Below are 16,502 nucleotides of genomic sequence, written 5' to 3' on the forward strand. Positions count from 1 at the left end.
CTCCATACTTTTTTCGTTCCCTTGGCTGATCTTTCACCTTGCTGCTCTCTTCCACAAAATGGTTAAGCTTGGAAGGGACCCATGGAAGCCACCTGCTCCAACAACTGCGCTCAAGAAGAGATAAGGAGCGCACGTACCCATCTTTTTTTTTTTTGTTTTCCCTTCCTGACATACATTTGCTAAGGACACCACCACATTCGCGGTGCCTCCCCTCTCCCCTCACAGCACCGATCGGGTCCCGGCTCCCGCCCCGCGCTGCCGGCGCCTCCTGGGTAGCGAAGGCGGAGCCCCCCCGGCTCTCGCCCCGCCTGCCCATGGCCGCCACCGCAGTCGCCCGCCGCGGGCTGGCCGCGGTGCTGCTGCTGGGCCGCCGCCGCCTCCTGCCCGTCCCGTCCCCGTCCCCTTCGCCCTCCTGCCGCCTCCTCCTCAGCGCCGCCGCCGCCTCCCTCCGGCCGCTCGGCGCCGCCGCCCGCCGCTGCAGCCAGGTAGGGGCGGGCGGGAGCGGGCCTAAAATGGCGGCGACCGCGGGTGAAGCGTGAGGCGAGGGGGGGGCGTGGGCGCCAACCGCCAGCGCTGCCAAGGGGAGCGCGGGTGGCAGGCGCTCGCCTCGCCCTTTCTCCTTTATTATTTTTAAAAAAGGTGTTTTTGGGGTCAGGTTGTAGGCTCGCCGTCCCAGGAGCGTCAGCTGTCGGAGCAGGACGCGGAGGCACCCAGGGGGGAAAATGAGGAGGCCGTTTTTCTCGTCAGGGCGCAGGGGTTCCCCTTCTCCTGCTCCGAGGAAGACGTGGTTACCTTTTTTGAGGGTAAGGGAGATAATTTACCTGAGTAATGGGTCAGTGGGGAGTTATACAACCTAATACGTGATCATTAGTGGAAAAAAAAAAAACAAAACTTACAGACCACTGCTCAAAGCAAGATGGGTTCTCAGTTCCATCACAGCAACTCACACGCATAAAGCCAATGACCAGCAAAGTGTTTCACGTGTAGTTGAGCACATCGTCCTCTTCTTGCTGTGTTTCAGTAATAGAGTTTCACTGATCCACATCTAAACGCTTTACTGGAATACCATTATGGTTGGCTTCCATTCCCTCCCCCCTTCTTTTTGATCAAAAAGTGATGCTTACAGGGGGAGACTTCAGAGCCACTTGCCAATGCTGATAAGCAGGCTTTTGCTCAGCTTTGTGAGGCTGATCCTCCCATACTGTAATGTTAAGATGCATCCCTTCATTGTAAGTGAGGTGATCAAATCAAGTTTCTAAGCAGTTTAATAACCTGCTGAACTAAGCTTAGTCTCTTTAAACTCCTAGAGAAAGGAACGTAAAACAGGCAGAGCATAAATGATTGAAAGGTGCTATAGCATTTGTTCAAGATTTCAAGTACCTCAAAAACAAACTTTATGAGCAATATGAGGATATTTATTACCCAGTTATATAGCTGTGAATGCCGTGGGATGCCAAATCTCCTTCTTCTCTGTGAGAAGCATTGCGTGTTAAAGCTAGTGGTAGAAATGAGAGTTTCCTAACCTGTGCTTCAAAACAGATGAATGGCTCCACGCAGAATTTGCTGTTTTAGTCTGGAATCAAAAGACTCCCCGTGGTTGATACAGTTGCGTATGTTTCTGTGCCACGTGTTCCCTGATTTCTAGGCTGTAGAATTCGGAACGGTGAGAACGGCATACACTTCCTCTTAAACAGGGATGGGAGACGCAGGGGAGATGCCTTGATTGAGCTGGAGTCAAAAGCAGATGTCCAGAAAGCCTTGGAAAAGAACCTGAGATACATGGGCCCACGCTACGTGAAAGGTGAGTTGGAAACAGAGGTTTAATTGAAGGAAACACAGTAGAGTGAATAAGAACTGCTTGAATACCAAGACAGGCTTGTGCCAGGGAGACAATCAGGGACAAAACCAGTGAACAAAGTGCCATGAAGTCAAAGCTTCTTGGGCTGGGCAGAGAAAGCAAAGCACCTTGTGGCATGAGGGGCAGCACTGGGGGGACCTTTGATTGCATGGGGAGAACGGGAATGAAGGTGCATGCATGGAAGGAAATGCTGCCTTAGAAGAAGGTGTCTGCAGAATGCTACCTTCTGTGTACCATGAAGGAAAATAATGTTTTTTGCCTATATTCCTTGCAGTTTTCGAAGTACATGATAGAGATGTAGAGGGCTTACTGCAGAGTCTGCAGAATGAGTCGCAAGCCATCAGTGATGGAGTTGTACTACTCAGAGGCCTCCCGTTCACCTCCACTGAGGATGACATCGCGGAGTTTTTCTCAGGTAACTCAAAATAGTTCTTACTCTAGTTTATAAGGTATTCTGTGCTCCCAAGTTCATGCTCAGCTAGACAGTTGTTCCTCTAAAGGAGAGCTACAAGAGCCACATGCAGCCATGAACACCTTAGTGTAACAGGTTGCTATCCCCCTGCAGTTAGAAGGCAACTAAAGCTTTATTGAACAACCTTTAAGATTACCAGCTACCTCTGACTTCCTGCAGGTCTAACCTAGCTTTGGGACTTGCAGCACTAAATTTTAGGGGAAAAATAAGTAAAGGGAGTAATCTAGGTTCAGTTTACTTCTCTTGAACTGCTACCAGCCTGTAATTTGCCATAGAGGAAGAAGCATGCCTGTATTACAGATAAAGCACAAATGAGTGCAGCATGGGGCCTTTCAGCAGTACAATCGTAATAGAACACGCATGTCAATGTTTAGAACTCGGCTATTTTTTGTTTGTTTGTTTGTTTCAAATAATGGCTTGTTCGTGGTTGTGAGTAGTTGCTGCACAATTTCTCAGCCAGTCAGCTACTGGACAGGATGTGTCCACTGCCCTCAGGGCTGGAGCAGGCCAGGTGGCTGCTATGTACACTTCCTAGGAAAGAAGCCTTCCCGGTGTTTGCAGAGTTTACTTTTTTAGACAAAAGATTAGACTGTAGAGTAAACCAAAAACACTTGTTCTCATGTTTCTGCCACTCCAGGTAGGCATGCACACAGTTCTCTAGCATTAAGGCTCATGATAGTCAACATGATGCCAAAAGCAAGGGCTGCTGATAGTAGATTTCTGAACTGATCGCCAGCAGTTAAATAATGTTTAAAATCAGTCTAGTGCAGAGCTACCACAATGAGGTACCTAGGAAAGCATTTTGAGGTTGCTGTTTCTTTGAGTGTTGGTGAGACCATTCCAGAAGGTAAAAAAAATAAAAAAAATAGAAGATTACAAAAGCAACCACAACCACAAATGTTGGCTTTCAAAAGTTCACAGGTGTAGGAACCCAGCCCAGTATGCACTGGTATAATCACTGGTATAATCGCTGATTAAGGTAGGACTTGCAGCTCTTGGCTGTATTGTGTCAGATACAACAACGTAATGGTTTACAGTTACTTTACAGTTTTTCCCCAGAAAGATACTACACAGTTAAAAAAAAAAAAAAGTTTAGTAAACTAGATTTCAGCTGGATTTTAAAGAGACGAAGAACAACCTGAATTAGAGATTATTTGAGGAGCATTTGTGCTCCTTTTGTGTAGAATTTCCATTCATTTGTTGTTTTTGTAGTTACTTGAAGCCTGAAGTGGATTCGTTATTAGCAATTAAGGCTTCTGTGAGAAGTAGCACAAGTCCTCTAAACCAGAGTTTAAAAAAAAAAAAAAAACAATACAGGTATACTTAGGCCAACACAACCAGTTGTTGCAGAACTAGGGGCTACTGGATTAATTTGTCAAAAAACAGGAGTGAAAGGGAAGGGGTGTCCTTGAGCACCAGTTCCTAACATTGTAAATACTTCTTTTCCTCCTTTAGGTTTAAGGATAACTGACATAGCTTTTGTTTACCGTGGAGAAAGAAAATCTGGAGAAGCTTACGTGCAGTTTGCAGCTCCTGAAATGGCAGCTAGAGCCCTCCTAAAGCATAAGGAATACATGGGGAGTAGGTAGGTGCTTTGCTGTAGTTAACAGAGTAGAACAACTTGATATGAACCATGTGGTGTGACATAGAGCTTGCCTCTTAGCTTAAGGTACCATACTCATAGTTTTATTGAAGCATGCGTAGAACCCAGTTCTTAGGATTCAAATTCCAGAAGGAATCACAGTAAAATCTTCCTCAGTGTCAGACTGTTACTTGATGGCTTGGAACGTGTTATTTTTTAGTAGTGCCTTCTGGAGGACTCTGTTTCCTAAGCATTACCTCCTCCAGGGAGGTTTTCTGAGGAGCCTTGACAAAGATGGGGATGAGAACAGAAAGCTTTGCACTGCAGAAGCACGTTCACCACTTACAGCTTAAGCAGATGTGGGGCTCTGTCAAAAGAAAAGAGTTCTTCTGAAGTTCTCCTGAAGCCAGCCTCACCCTGCCCCAAACTGGGTGCCAGCATTCAGGATGGGGAAGAGCTCCATCAGGTAGATCCCACCTGCCCACTCACAAGCGCACAGGGATCCTGCGCCTCCTACAAGGTTTGCTGTTGCCAAGGCTTCTGCAGTGGGGCCCGCAGCACAGGCAGCCCTTCCCTTCTAGCAAGCACTAAGCACAGTCAGTGTTTCCATGTGGATAGCACGGCGTACAGAGCACAACTCACTGCACCTCTGGCTTGAATCCATTGCTGCAGCCGACTGTGGTCAGGTACCAGCCTCCTTGGTGACAGCATCTGCCTGGGCTGCTCTCCTTCCTCAGGACTTTGCATTTAAGTGCATTTCTCCGGCATGCTGAGGCCCTACACTATGTTCTTCCCACCTGAGAGCTTCCCTTGCCTTAAGCAAGTATTTGTAGCTTTTTTTCCCTACTATCCCAAAGTATCTTCAAAAAAAAAAAACTACTCATTTTTATGCTGGTTGGCTTTTAGAGTGCTCTCTGATAACTCCCTGATTTATTTTTCTGAATGCCAGATTGCAAGAAACCTCTCCCAGCCTTTCCTTCTCACATACCCCAGGAAGGCTTCCTTCCCTTCTATGCCTTTACTTCCTGTTTCAAGACTTCTTCCTTGTGTTTGTCCCCACCCCCCCCATATTAAAAGCAAACAGCTGCTCTGCAGGTGTGCTCAATAATTCCATAGGTGTGGCAGCTCCACACAATTCCCTACCCTCCAGGAGGGATTAATTAATTCCCAGCCTGCCATTAGGGGTTGTTTTAACCTTTCTTTCTGCATGACTAGCCAAGGAACTGAGTAGTTTCCAAACCTGCTGCCAATTAGCTCTGGTTCTTCCTGGGTCATCACTTTTGTCTAGAAGGGGACACTCCTGAGCCTGGGCACGCGGACGCTGAGCTGTAAGCGCTGCCCGGCTGTACGTGGGGTGATGTCTCTTCCTGAGGCTGCTGCTTAGGCAGGGAGGAAGGCCGCCTCACTTGGATGTGCGCGTTCTCTTCTCCATCACATTGTTTCTTCCGTGCTCTGGAAGCCACCTGCTTGGGCGCTGGGAGCTAAACCTGCTCGAGGCCCAGCTGGCTGCTGTTACCAGCTCTAAAAGAGCCTCATAGGAGAGTCCGAAAAAGGGGTTCTGGGGTGGGTGGCCAGAGATACAAGATACTACCCTGTTAATGCTTTCATCTGCTTTGGGGTTGAATTTTTTTTTCAATTGGGGTTTGGAGGGTTTGAGATAAGGCAGTTTGCAGAGGTGTAGTGGGGAAAACAGCCTCAAAAGAACGCATGCTACTGCAGGAAAGAGGTCGTGGTTTTGAGTAAAGCTGTATTTCTGCAACAAAACATAGCTTTGGCTTGTAAACGTAGTGCTTCTACAAAAATCTTGGGTAAGGCCATAAACTAAAGACCTTGTCCAGAACGAAGTGGCTCACAATACGTGGGTTTATACAGGAAGATGACTCTCATTGCCCATTGAAAAGGGCTTTCATAGACATAACTGGACAATTTAAATGAATTCTTCAAGACCTTTTCTTGCCAGCTAAGCCAGAATTGTAACAGCTTACAAGGCTCTCATACTTTGTGAGCACAGCTGAGCTGGGAAAACATCCGGAATTAATGGTACTTTCTGAAATCCTTGTGTTCTTTCTGGTGGGCCAAGGAGTGCCATGTAATCTTTTCCTTGTAATTTTAGATATATAGAAGTATACGTAAGTAGAAAGCAGCAAATGCAAAGGCATGTGCCTTATCACAAGCAGATAGCGACCTTCCCCAGGCTGAGACGGGAACTTGAATTGATTGCTGAAGCGAGGAGGTTGAGTGACAGTGCAAGCTCTGATGCCAAGAGACAGAACCAGAACCGTGAGTCGCACCCTGTGGCGCGTGTGTTGTTTGAGGCCCCTTTGTCTTACCCTCACTGCTGCTGTGGGCACAGCCATGTGAGGAAGGTGATAATTACAAGGGTTAATGATGTTTTCCCTTGATTCCCCAGAACTAGGTAATGAAGAAACAGAAAGCTCCGGGCACTGTTCAGAACCTGGGAGCACCTCATCACGGCCACACATTGTCCACGTGAGGGGTTTTCCTACCGAAACTAGAGCCCAAGACATAATAAATGTGAGTAGCAGTAAAAGTATGCATCGAGTTCAGTTGTAACTACTAATGGTAACCTGCGATCAATCTGTCCAGCTGAAATGACTGAAAGTTTTTGCTTTCTCTGTATCAGTCCTCAGTGCTGCGTGGCACTGGGCGTTGGGAAACTTGAACTGACATCGAAATGCTGAGGGACACGGGAAGGGTCACAGGCTCCCACATGTGCCCTGGCGTCATGGGTGCAGCAGTGATACCTGGGGAAGGTGACAGCTTGCAGGGCTGTGCTGAATGCCCACCAGCATGAACTGTGTCCTGTTGTACCCTTAGCTGACTGTACAGAAATTTTAATATCAAATATATTTCATTTTAATAGTGTACGGTCACAGTGAGTGCACCCGTGTTTGATGCCTTTGGCCACGGTACAGAAGGGTGCTGTGGGAGGCTAGTTCTCCCTGTCAGGAGTTACCCTGACAGAGGGCAGGAGGCTGCACATTGGCCTCACCCAGCTAGGAGGGGACTTGAGCTGCTCAAGTGCTCAGTCCCTAGGGTTGGACAAGCTTTGTGAGTACAAACAGGATGGTTTCTGGTAGGAGTTTTTTCTGGTAATGTTTTTTCCCCCTCACTTCCTTCCAGTTTTTCGCCCCACTGAAGCCCACAAGGGTCATGGTGGAATACAACTCCCATGGAGATGCCACAGGAGAAGCAGATGTGCATTTTGAGAGCCACAGCGATGCAGTCAGTGCAATGGCCAAGGAGGGGACACAGCTGCGTGAGTAAAGAGGAAGGGGGACTTAAAACACTGAGACTCCCCCCTCCTCGAGCACTGCTTCTTGTCTACCTACTTGTAGCATCCTGTGCAACAGGATTGTCTTGGAACTAGAATTCCAAATTACCCTAAAATGTTAAATTGGCTTTCTGGGAGAGAAAAAAAATGCAGCAGCTACAAGTCACTGAACGCAAATTGCCTCTCGTATTGTTCCCTAGAGTGCGGTACCATTGAATTATTCCTGAATGAACATCCAAAGGCAGAACAAGACTGCTAGTGACAGGGGCAAGATCGCAGCTTTGGTGAGCACATCTTTCTATTCTATTGCTCCTGTTCCACTTTTAGCATGCTTGATACTTGGCACTTCACATAGTTTTCAGGCTAAAATTGAGAGCAAGTGGCTGAGGCCGATCATCACAGCTAAGCCGAGGGCAGGCCTCACGCCTCACACGCTGGCCCATGAAGCTGAAATCCCCAGGGATAAATTCTTGTGGCAGAGGGGCAGCAGCTCTTGGCCGAGGTCACAGCCAGAGGCTGCTGCACTCTCCTGACACTGCAGCCCCACACAGAAACGTGCTGTGCTGTAGCTGAGGCCTGCTGCCGTGTGCCGCAGTGCTTCTTCCCCTAGCTTTTTCCTCCTCCCCATGAAGCTGTCCTACTTTTCATCTGTTCAAGGTTCTGATGGGGCCATATTCCCTGGCACAGACAAAGGAGTGGCTAAATATTTTTCTACTGTCACCCAGAACTGTTCCTGGCCTTTGTGCTGGGACTTAGTCCCAGCAGAATCAGCTTCCCCTGTGTCAGATCAACTTCAGCACCACATGAAAGTTATTCACCTCTCGGAGGCTGTCTGTCTCAGCTTATCTTTTTACTGACATCTTCCACCACTGCTGAATTCTACAATTCCATTGTTAGTGACCATAATTTAGAATAAGATGCAGTGGTACATTTAAAAAAAAAAAAAGAACAGTAGTAAGGTGCAGTGAGGTAGTGATGGTTTTTATTTCTCTCCCCCACCCCTTTCTTTTTAGGCCAGACTGAACACATTTCTGAGGTACAAGCGTAAAGTTTGTGTACTGTGTCACTGCTTAATTAAATGGACAAACTATAAAATTTAGTTTGGATTTATGTAAAAAGCATGTAATAAACTGTGTTGACATACCGTGGGAAGGTTGTCTGTCCTAAAAGTAGAAAAAGCTGTACCAGAGGAACAGCAAGTGGTGCAGGACAGCCTCCAGCTGTGTGCTGGTGTACAAAGCAATAAAACACCAGAATGGGCCATTAACACCGCCCAAGCGACTGAAGATCCCCGTACACAGAAGGCAGCAGGTGTGCTGTGTAGTGTAGCTAACACCTCGTCCCTCCTGCCATGCCTCTCTCGTTTCCGCATTGGCATCTGTTACTGGTTGTGAAATACTTTCATACCCACAGCCAAAGCAGAAGGGAAAGCGCACTCAGGACGCAGGATACAGATGAGAAAGTTTTTATTGTTGCATGTGGAACAAAATTAACAACAGAAAAAGAGCCTTCTGCTCCGCCCCATCCAAACGTGCAGGTACGAACCCCAAAATCCAGCATTACCTGAGCAAACATGCCTTTAACATTTGCAGCATCACCAAGTGTAACACCAGTACGTGAAAGCAGAGCCTTCCACCAAGATCAACCAGGGAGGCGGTGACTGTTGACACGACTGACAGCCAACGTGGTCGTGCTCTGGTCTTTCTGAACGCCAGTTTCTGTTACAGCAGCCGGAGCCGTATTTTGAAGGGTTTCAGCTGTCTTCGTAAAGGGCTGCTTGTTCATGGAGATCTCGTGTAACGATGAAGGACCTGCTCAAGAACTGTCCTGCTTTGTACACGAAGATGATCACAACATTCACTACAAGCAAGCGGAGCAGCAGCCACTCCTGCTGAAGCAGCAGAAAGCTGCGTACAGGTCACAACTAAGCTGTGATTCCAGAGCTGCAAAATTGCTCGGACGCCTCAGCAATAAAGTCACTTCAGTAAGTGCCTGGTTTCCAGTTTAATTCTCCAGCACTGAAGTTGCATGGGTCAGACTTTCTCCTGGGGGATGAGTCACTCTGGGTTCGGGTGCAGGAATTTGCTATCCCCAGTGCGTACACCATGTACACAAAGCTGCTAACAATAAATTCAGTATCTCATGCATTACCTATGGTGCTTCACCCCTTCAAAGCAAATGTTTGCTCACATTTCAATTCTAAGCTTTTCCAATTTTAAAACTATTTACAATTTTTTTTTTTTTTACCTACTTTAGGGGATAGCAGCAAGGAAATTCATGTGGTAACTACCACAGGGGGGACTAAAGAGCAGATAAAGGGAAAGTTGGAAGTTGCTCCCCTCTGTTTAGCGCTGTCTCTGAAGGGCACTAAGAGGAGTTGGAGAACTTGGGCGGCTGAACACACCGAGGCCTATGGGGAAGCAGGAAAGGGGAAGTTCTTGGTACAAACTCTAGCACCAAGCACATAAAAAACCTCAACTCTGATGTGCTTTTTAGTTCAGTTCCAGCCAGTCTAGTGAAGGAAAATCCTCTCTGGAGTGTTAAAACACTACCCCCAATAAAATTTCTCCAAAACCAAATACTTCTGTCACATATAAATACATCAGTTCTCTACAGATTACAAAACATACCGTGGCCCTAAAGACTGAAGTCTCCCAGTACAGAACCAACCAAATAAACTATGACATACTGCCTGCTTTACAAGGAAGCCACCACTGCTTTTTGAGAAACATGCAATTCCTTTTAACAGCAACAAAGATAGATGTAGCATGAATCACAAAAACTAAACTGTGTTCAGATCAGGATTTCTCATAGGTGCAAAGTACTTAAACTTCATACCACCTTCATTTTGATCTAAAGCAAAACCAGTGTAATACGAGCTGTGTTACAACCACACTTTCACGTGCACAACAGAGAGAAGAGAGGTGTACAGACGTGGCCCTAAATCCCTCTGTGTAACAGTATTTTGTATTTAAATATTTGTGACTCAAATCCCCCCAGGGATCAAGATAGGAAGCAGAGTTGCAGCCCTTTGGGCTGACCACCATTTTGTGGCCATGAAGTCACAGTGAGGGTCTCTGGTAGGAAGGTCAGAGATGACTTAAAGCACTTCCCTGCTGATCAGTGCAGGTGAGCTCTCACATCACATGCCTTAAAAACAAAAACAAAAACAACCTTATCCCATCTCAAGAGTCCCTATAAAAGGATAATTTCACAGCTTTGTTTGATACTGATTTGCATAGCAAGCCCACGGCCAGAGGACTGAAGAAATTAAGCCAGAAAACTTTTTTTTTTTGGCATGTTACCTGGACTCTCACCTGGCACTGAAGTAGCACGGTTGAGCCAGATTGTCAAAGGCAGCAGGGAAAGGGGAAATGGTATTTCAAGTGCAGCCAGACATGAGGATTAAAAAAATGCTCCTGTTTTGCTTTCAGAGAGCCATTGCTTAGCAGCAGCATGCCCTCACATGACATGCTCGGGGATGACAACATCCCTGACTTGGGCACACAGACACACGGCTCTTTCTGGGGTGGAGGCTCTGTTCTCACAGCATCCTGAGGCTGCTCGGTCACACCTTAAGGCTACTCGATGTGAAATTCCCCAAGCAGTTCCCCCTGGCACGAGCTCAGGTCTGAGAACTGGCAGGTTTTTCTACAGGGAAGGCTCAGACTTTGTTTTAGTCGCAAGAGACTAAACACCATCAAAGCTGCTTCCCCCTCTGGCCTCCCAAGAACACAGGCAAGCGTCTTCTCTTCAAATTCCTCTTGAACAACCCCGGAGACATTGATCAGCTACAACACTTTTTATGGCCACCGCTCTGCAGCCCGGCTCCTACAAGGGACTGGTCGAATACTGCTGGATGAGCTGCTTGTGGCAGGGATTGCAGACGGACTCTGGGTTAATACTGGACGGGAGGGGCAGCTCGTTTGCTGAACAGGCCTCGCAGAAGACACCGCCGCAGTTCTTGCAGATGTTCTGAAACAGGAAGAGAAGAGAAAAATTCAGGGATGCTGAAAACACTTGAGCTTTTTCTCATTAACCTTCAGTCAATTCAAATCCTCTACTGGACTAGAGAAAGATGCTCAAAATTGCACTCTTGCCCCCTCTGAAGACCAGAAGCTTTTCTTGTGCTTGCAACATCAGAGAAGAGCAGGATGTGTAGTGAAGTGGTACGAGTAATTGGTAACGAACCATTTAAGTTTTGACTCAGTCTAGTCACAACTTACAGCTAGAGCATTTTGTCCTGAGATGCACGTTATTATTTTACAGTCAGACAAACACAGGAATGACAAGTCTTACTTGAAAGCTCCCAGATCAGATAACCTCACTGTGCTCCCTAGCCTCCCCCCAAAAAATTTCCAAGGAAATATTTGGAACCATGGTACTGGGTCATCTTTAACCTGGTGTGGAGGTCAGAGCCTTGTGCCAGGAGCTGAAGACTCCTCCCTGCTCTGGTCTGTCCCCAGATCCCCACCAGAGCTTTCTGATGCAGGTCTTGTTAGGAAGAATAGGGGAAAACACAGCAAAACACCACCTAGCTTACCACAAAAGTACGTGCAGCAGTACGGCCAGGGTGCCTGCTGCACTGACAGCAGTTGGTATCACTGCCCTGACTGCTGGCCACAAAGAAGGATAAAAAAGTGATGTTTGGGGAAAAAAAAAAAAGCAAGAGAAAAAGGTATAGTGGCTGAAGTGGAGAAGTAATAAGCATTAACACACACTTCTCACTTCTGATTGATCCCAGAGATAATCATCTAGTTAAAAAGGAAATGTGCTGTAAAGGCGCAGGAAAAGCAAACCACAGGGCACAGCGCAAGCTGGGAACCCTCAAATGGCCACTGTCTAACAAGTACATCTTAGGGGTCAAATACACATCAGAAAAAGGTTAATTTCGTTATCCCAGGTCACTAGTAGGAAATCTGCACTACTTGAAGAGAGAAATCAGAGGAAATGCACATTCACCACGTGGCCGAGGTGACAATACCAGCCCTCACAATTACCTTTTTCTTGTTTCGGCTGCTTTCTTCCTGGCAGAGCTGGCAGATCTGGGCGTTTCCAGGTCCTGATGGCTGTTCCTAAACCCGTGATGAAAGCCAAGACATTTTGCTTTACTTGCCTGCTTTACCTGGGCCCTGTAGTAGACCCTTGTGATCCTTATTTTAAAACAGGGACGAAGATTTCTCACTGTTGTGTTTTTAGCCCCTCTCAATTCACAACCCACCAGGCAGCCATGCATTTATCTGCAACGTGCATTTATCTGCAGGACAGTTGCCCTGGCTACACCACGGCTCCAGCTATGCTTTGCCAGGCACTCGGGAGAAAGAACAGGCTCTGGTTAATTTGATGTGCACAGAAGCAACCAAAGAGAAAAACAACTAACCCTTCCCTCTAGCCTACACAGGAACTGGCAAAACCCTAACCCAAACCAGGAAGGTTACACACTGCCATTTTCACAAATATTAAAGTATTCTTTCATTGTTTTTTTAAAAGACACCGACCTAGGACAGGAACCATAAAAGAGGTTAATACAGTTTTGCTCAGACGGCAAAATGAACATAAATGTAGCACCGACAACTAAAAGCCTTCCTACTGAGCTAAGCAGCACTTTTCCACTAGGGAACCAGATTGTTGCTACACACTCTACAAACATAAATCCTCACAAAGGCAAAAAACCCAAAACACAAACTCCAGGGTATTGGGGCCAAGGAAAATACTGCAGTAACCCAGGAGCTCCCTCGGCACACTTGCTGTTCAGTATTTCAGTGCTAGAGAAGGAATCACCAACCTGCTCTTCCTGTGTGTCACTCTGCAACCTGCAAGAGAAAAACATCATCACTTTGAGCCAGCACTTCAGTCACTGCTACTGTTGAGAACAACAAAATCATAGAACCATAGAATATCCCGAGTTGGAAGCGACCCACAAGGATCATTGAGTCCGACTCCTGGCACTGCACAGGTCTACCCAAAATTTTAGACCACGTGACTTAGTGCACAGTCCAAATGCTTCTTAAATTTAGACCAACATCTGGACGATCAGAGGATTTCCTCCGTTCTGTCATTAATATCCCACCCAGAGTGATTTCTGGTTTTGTTTCTTCCAAACCACACTGCCAAGTCTGCTCACACGAGAGCTGAGGCAGTCATAAACTTCATCAAACAGAGAAGCAAACTGGCAGCACGTCACTGGCGTTATAGAATAAACGTTAGACACACAGCACACTCCTGGCTAAATGGAAAAACTTATAAAATGACTCCTGAAAAGCAGAAAAAAAGGGAGCCCTAACATGGAAGAACAGTTTAGACAACATACACGTAGTTCAAAATTAACATTAAACTTATTGCAAAATGATTGATCCCCCAGATCCGTGAACAGGCAATGACAACATTATATTAAAAAGCCTTCCAGACAAATCGGCAGACTGATGCTCGTATTGCCAACGCGCTCAAGGTGAAACGGGCAAAAAGCATCAGAGGCCTGGAAGGTTTTAATATCCAGTAAAGAAGATTTGAATAGAGCCCATGCTATTTTTAAGACAACACTTTTCCAATCACCTTTGCATTAGCATTCAGCGCACCACGTCAGAGCGCTGTGTATTTCCACTCACGTTCAGAGAGCAGTTGCTCAGAGAAAAGGGCTGTTGCCATCTCTGAGCAACATCCTCATTACAGAGCTCTCCCCTATCAGATTTAAAACTTACATTTAAACCTAAATCTTAAGCTTAACTTTCAAAGGCTAAACACATCCTGTGACAACAATCCTCGACTCTGTTTAGAATCCAACAATTCTGTTTAGAAAAATGCTACCAGAGGTACTTTTTTTTTTTTTTAAAAATATGGCCACATTCTTGAATCACTATTTTAAGTTCTTCTCAAACAGCTATTTTTATCCAGAAGCCACTATTTATTCACTGCAGGTGTCACAGATTCACCAACGCTTCTCCTATCTCCCACCATCAAAAGATACCTTCTTTGGATGCTAGCATCAAAGGTCCAGCTCTGTGCCGGATTTGGTTTATGAGGCTTCATTAAAGATGAAAAATAAGGAAACACTAGATTTATATAGAAACAAGTTCAAAGGTAAATAGGAGAAAGAGAGGGGCTTTTCACATCCAGTAACCTTGATGTCAAGCAGCAGAACCTGCTTCTTCCCTTTGACAGGGATTAGAAAAAGAAAAGGCAAAAATGAGATTTCTTTTCTTCCATACTTGTATGTCAGGCCACTGTTTTCCTCTCTCTGAGGCTGTTTCAATTTCGCATTTTCTTCCTGGATTTTGAGCTTCCCATCCTGCCAAAAGGAAACATTTACCTGTCAGTCAAACCACGTTAACAGCTCCCACTTCATCTCTGCCACACTGCAAAAGGAGAGTTCACGCTGATATTTAGGGAACACTGATCTCACTGACCCACTCTGGACATGGAGGCGTTTGGGCACTCAAAAACGTACAATCCCCAGTCCACCCTAAGAGCAGCTTTGCATGCTTTTCTTTTGCTATGAACATGGTTGATTTCACATTTTAGAGCTGGACTTTTGAACATGTCCAATGGTCTCCTTTTACTACAGGACAAGAAACTCTGGCCACTTTATTTTATTTTTATTTTTTTTTAATTCTTCTGTACAGCAGAGGTTGAAAAGGTAAATAGGCTCTACAGGCTTTTAGAGAACTGATCATGGTGACAAATCTTCTCAACCAGTAAAGAAAAATCCCCTCCTACTCTCTATCTGATAACTGGGTCATAGCCTGAGCCATATATGTACGGAACAACTCTTTGAAATGTGCCTATGTCAGAATTCGCCTGCTCGCTACATAGCAAGTACTGGCAGTATCACCCATGCATGCATGGCTCTCAAGTCACAACCATCATCACAGCACAGCCCTTAAACTCCTGAAAAATGCAACCTTCCATTAGACCAGGAACCTCCTACAAGTTCTGTGGCAAAAGAAATCCATTCTGAAACATGTTTTTTTTCCTCCCCCCCTCCACATTGGCCCATTTGCTCTTAGCAGGAGCAGAACCCTATTGAGGCTTGCTGAGGAAAGGAGGCTAACCACACACCACCAGCTGTTCTCACACCCAGTGACAAGCTGGCACACAAGCAGTAAGGAAAAGCAGCAACTCTGCCTTCCAGATAGCTAGCCAACTTCTGCTTAGGAGATCAGCCTGCCCCATTTTGGTGTGTTTCTACTGGCCAAGAGCACTGCACTGGGATCTCAATTCTTTGTTGAATTATATCTGTGCCACTAGAGCACCATGATGTTTTGATAAATGAATCGTGATGCTTAAGTAGCTTTGCAGGAATTGTGTGTAATATCAGTTAGGGGAAAAAAAAAAAAAGGAAGCTTAAAGCAAACCAGGGGAGCCCAGTGAAGGCAACTCTCAAGTGCAGCAACCCACACATGAATTTCAGAAACCACCTCTTTTTTCACAGTTCTCATATTTATGAGTTTTGCTCTCCAAAACATCTGCCAATTCCCAGCAAGGCAGCCCGTTTTGTTTTACAGAAAAACCTGTAGAGCAGATTTTCACTTTCAAAGGCAAATTACTTCTAAAAAGGGAGTTTCACTCAGGGACTATCAGTTTTACTCTGGAGATGAACATTGAATTTTACTTTAAAAAACACTGAATTCACTAATGCACAGCACTGAAAGAACACTGAAAGTGATTTGTGATGCCCTTCAAAGATAATTTTGTTTTCCAAGTTGTACTATTTTTCAGGAGAATTTCCCTTATTATGATGCAAAAAAGTAGAGTGAGCAAGCTTGCTTTTCACTACCTGTAATGCATACAGCATCTCTCCTGCTGTACATTTGGTTTTCATGAACTATTGAAGGAAACCATGATTGCTCTCAAGATTTTGTCAGGTACCCAGCCTAGAAGAGCAATTCTGTGTTCTGCAATTCAATGTAATGTGTAAAATCTTTCTTTTGAGTCCCAACCAAATGAAATGCCTATTTACCACGTGCAAGAAGTGTTCCAAAGCTTACCTTGTTGTGTCACATTAACAGTACTTATTAAAGCCTAATAAAGCTTCAGAAAAGAGAATGAGCATAATGAAACCTTACTTCAAATTTAAGCCAAGAGGAAAAAATAAGTCATGTTACCTACCGCTTTTAACCAATTCTTTGAGACTTTTTTGTTTCCTTGGCTGCTTTGGTGATTCTGTGACCATCTGTCTCTTTCCCGCTTTAGTTCCAGTTCAAGGTGGCTCCTGTAATATCAAGGTGGAATTAGGAATAAAGGCTATGGTTTTAAAACACTCAACATCAAGAGCCGTTACATTATAAAAACTAATTAA

At 45.5% G+C, this 16,502-nt stretch overlaps 2 protein-coding genes across 6 annotated transcripts in view; one reads left to right on the forward strand and one right to left on the reverse strand.

Moving 5' to 3' along the window:
* The first annotated feature begins 297 nt into the window (after window positions 1-297).
* GRSF1 (G-rich RNA sequence binding factor 1) lies at window positions 298-9,196 on the forward strand. Of its 4 annotated transcripts, none has more exons than XM_084286102.1 (10): window positions 298-485; window positions 656-803; window positions 1,646-1,801; window positions 2,133-2,273; window positions 3,786-3,915; window positions 6,026-6,192; window positions 6,323-6,447; window positions 7,057-7,192; window positions 7,408-7,491; window positions 8,800-9,196. In XM_084286102.1, the coding sequence occupies exons 1-9, from the start codon at window positions 315-317 to the stop codon at window positions 7,464-7,466; spliced, it is 1,233 nt and encodes a 410-aa protein (XP_084142228.1). In that variant the 5' UTR covers window positions 298-314; the 3' UTR covers window positions 7,467-7,491; window positions 8,800-9,196. The 4 variants fall into 4 exon arrangements, with proteins under 4 accessions (XP_084142228.1, XP_084142229.1, XP_084142230.1 ...); XM_084286103.1 differs by having other exon boundaries at window positions 8,935-9,196; XM_084286104.1 differs by having other exon boundaries at window positions 8,938-9,196.
* A 139-nt stretch (window positions 9,197-9,335) lies between these two features.
* RUFY3 (RUN and FYVE domain containing 3) overlaps window positions 9,336-16,502 on the reverse strand; it is a 62,116-nt gene continuing 54,949 nt past the window's right edge. For both annotated transcript variants that reach the window (XM_084286100.1, XM_084286099.1), the window contains 5 exons: window positions 16,313-16,415; window positions 14,413-14,492; window positions 12,993-13,020; window positions 12,208-12,282; window positions 9,336-11,182 (listed from right to left, as the gene is read on the reverse strand). In XM_084286100.1, the coding sequence (XP_084142226.1) occupies window positions 11,039-11,182; window positions 12,208-12,282; window positions 12,993-13,020; window positions 14,413-14,492; window positions 16,313-16,415 (430 nt within the window). In that variant the 3' untranslated portion in view covers window positions 9,336-11,038. The remainder of the gene's footprint in view (window positions 11,183-12,207; window positions 12,283-12,992; window positions 13,021-14,412; window positions 14,493-16,312; window positions 16,416-16,502) is intronic.

This window comes from Netta rufina (genome assembly GCF_964035555.1).
Source record: "Netta rufina genome assembly, chromosome: 4".
NCBI classification, from domain to species: Eukaryota; Metazoa; Chordata; class Aves; order Anseriformes; family Anatidae; genus Netta; species Netta rufina.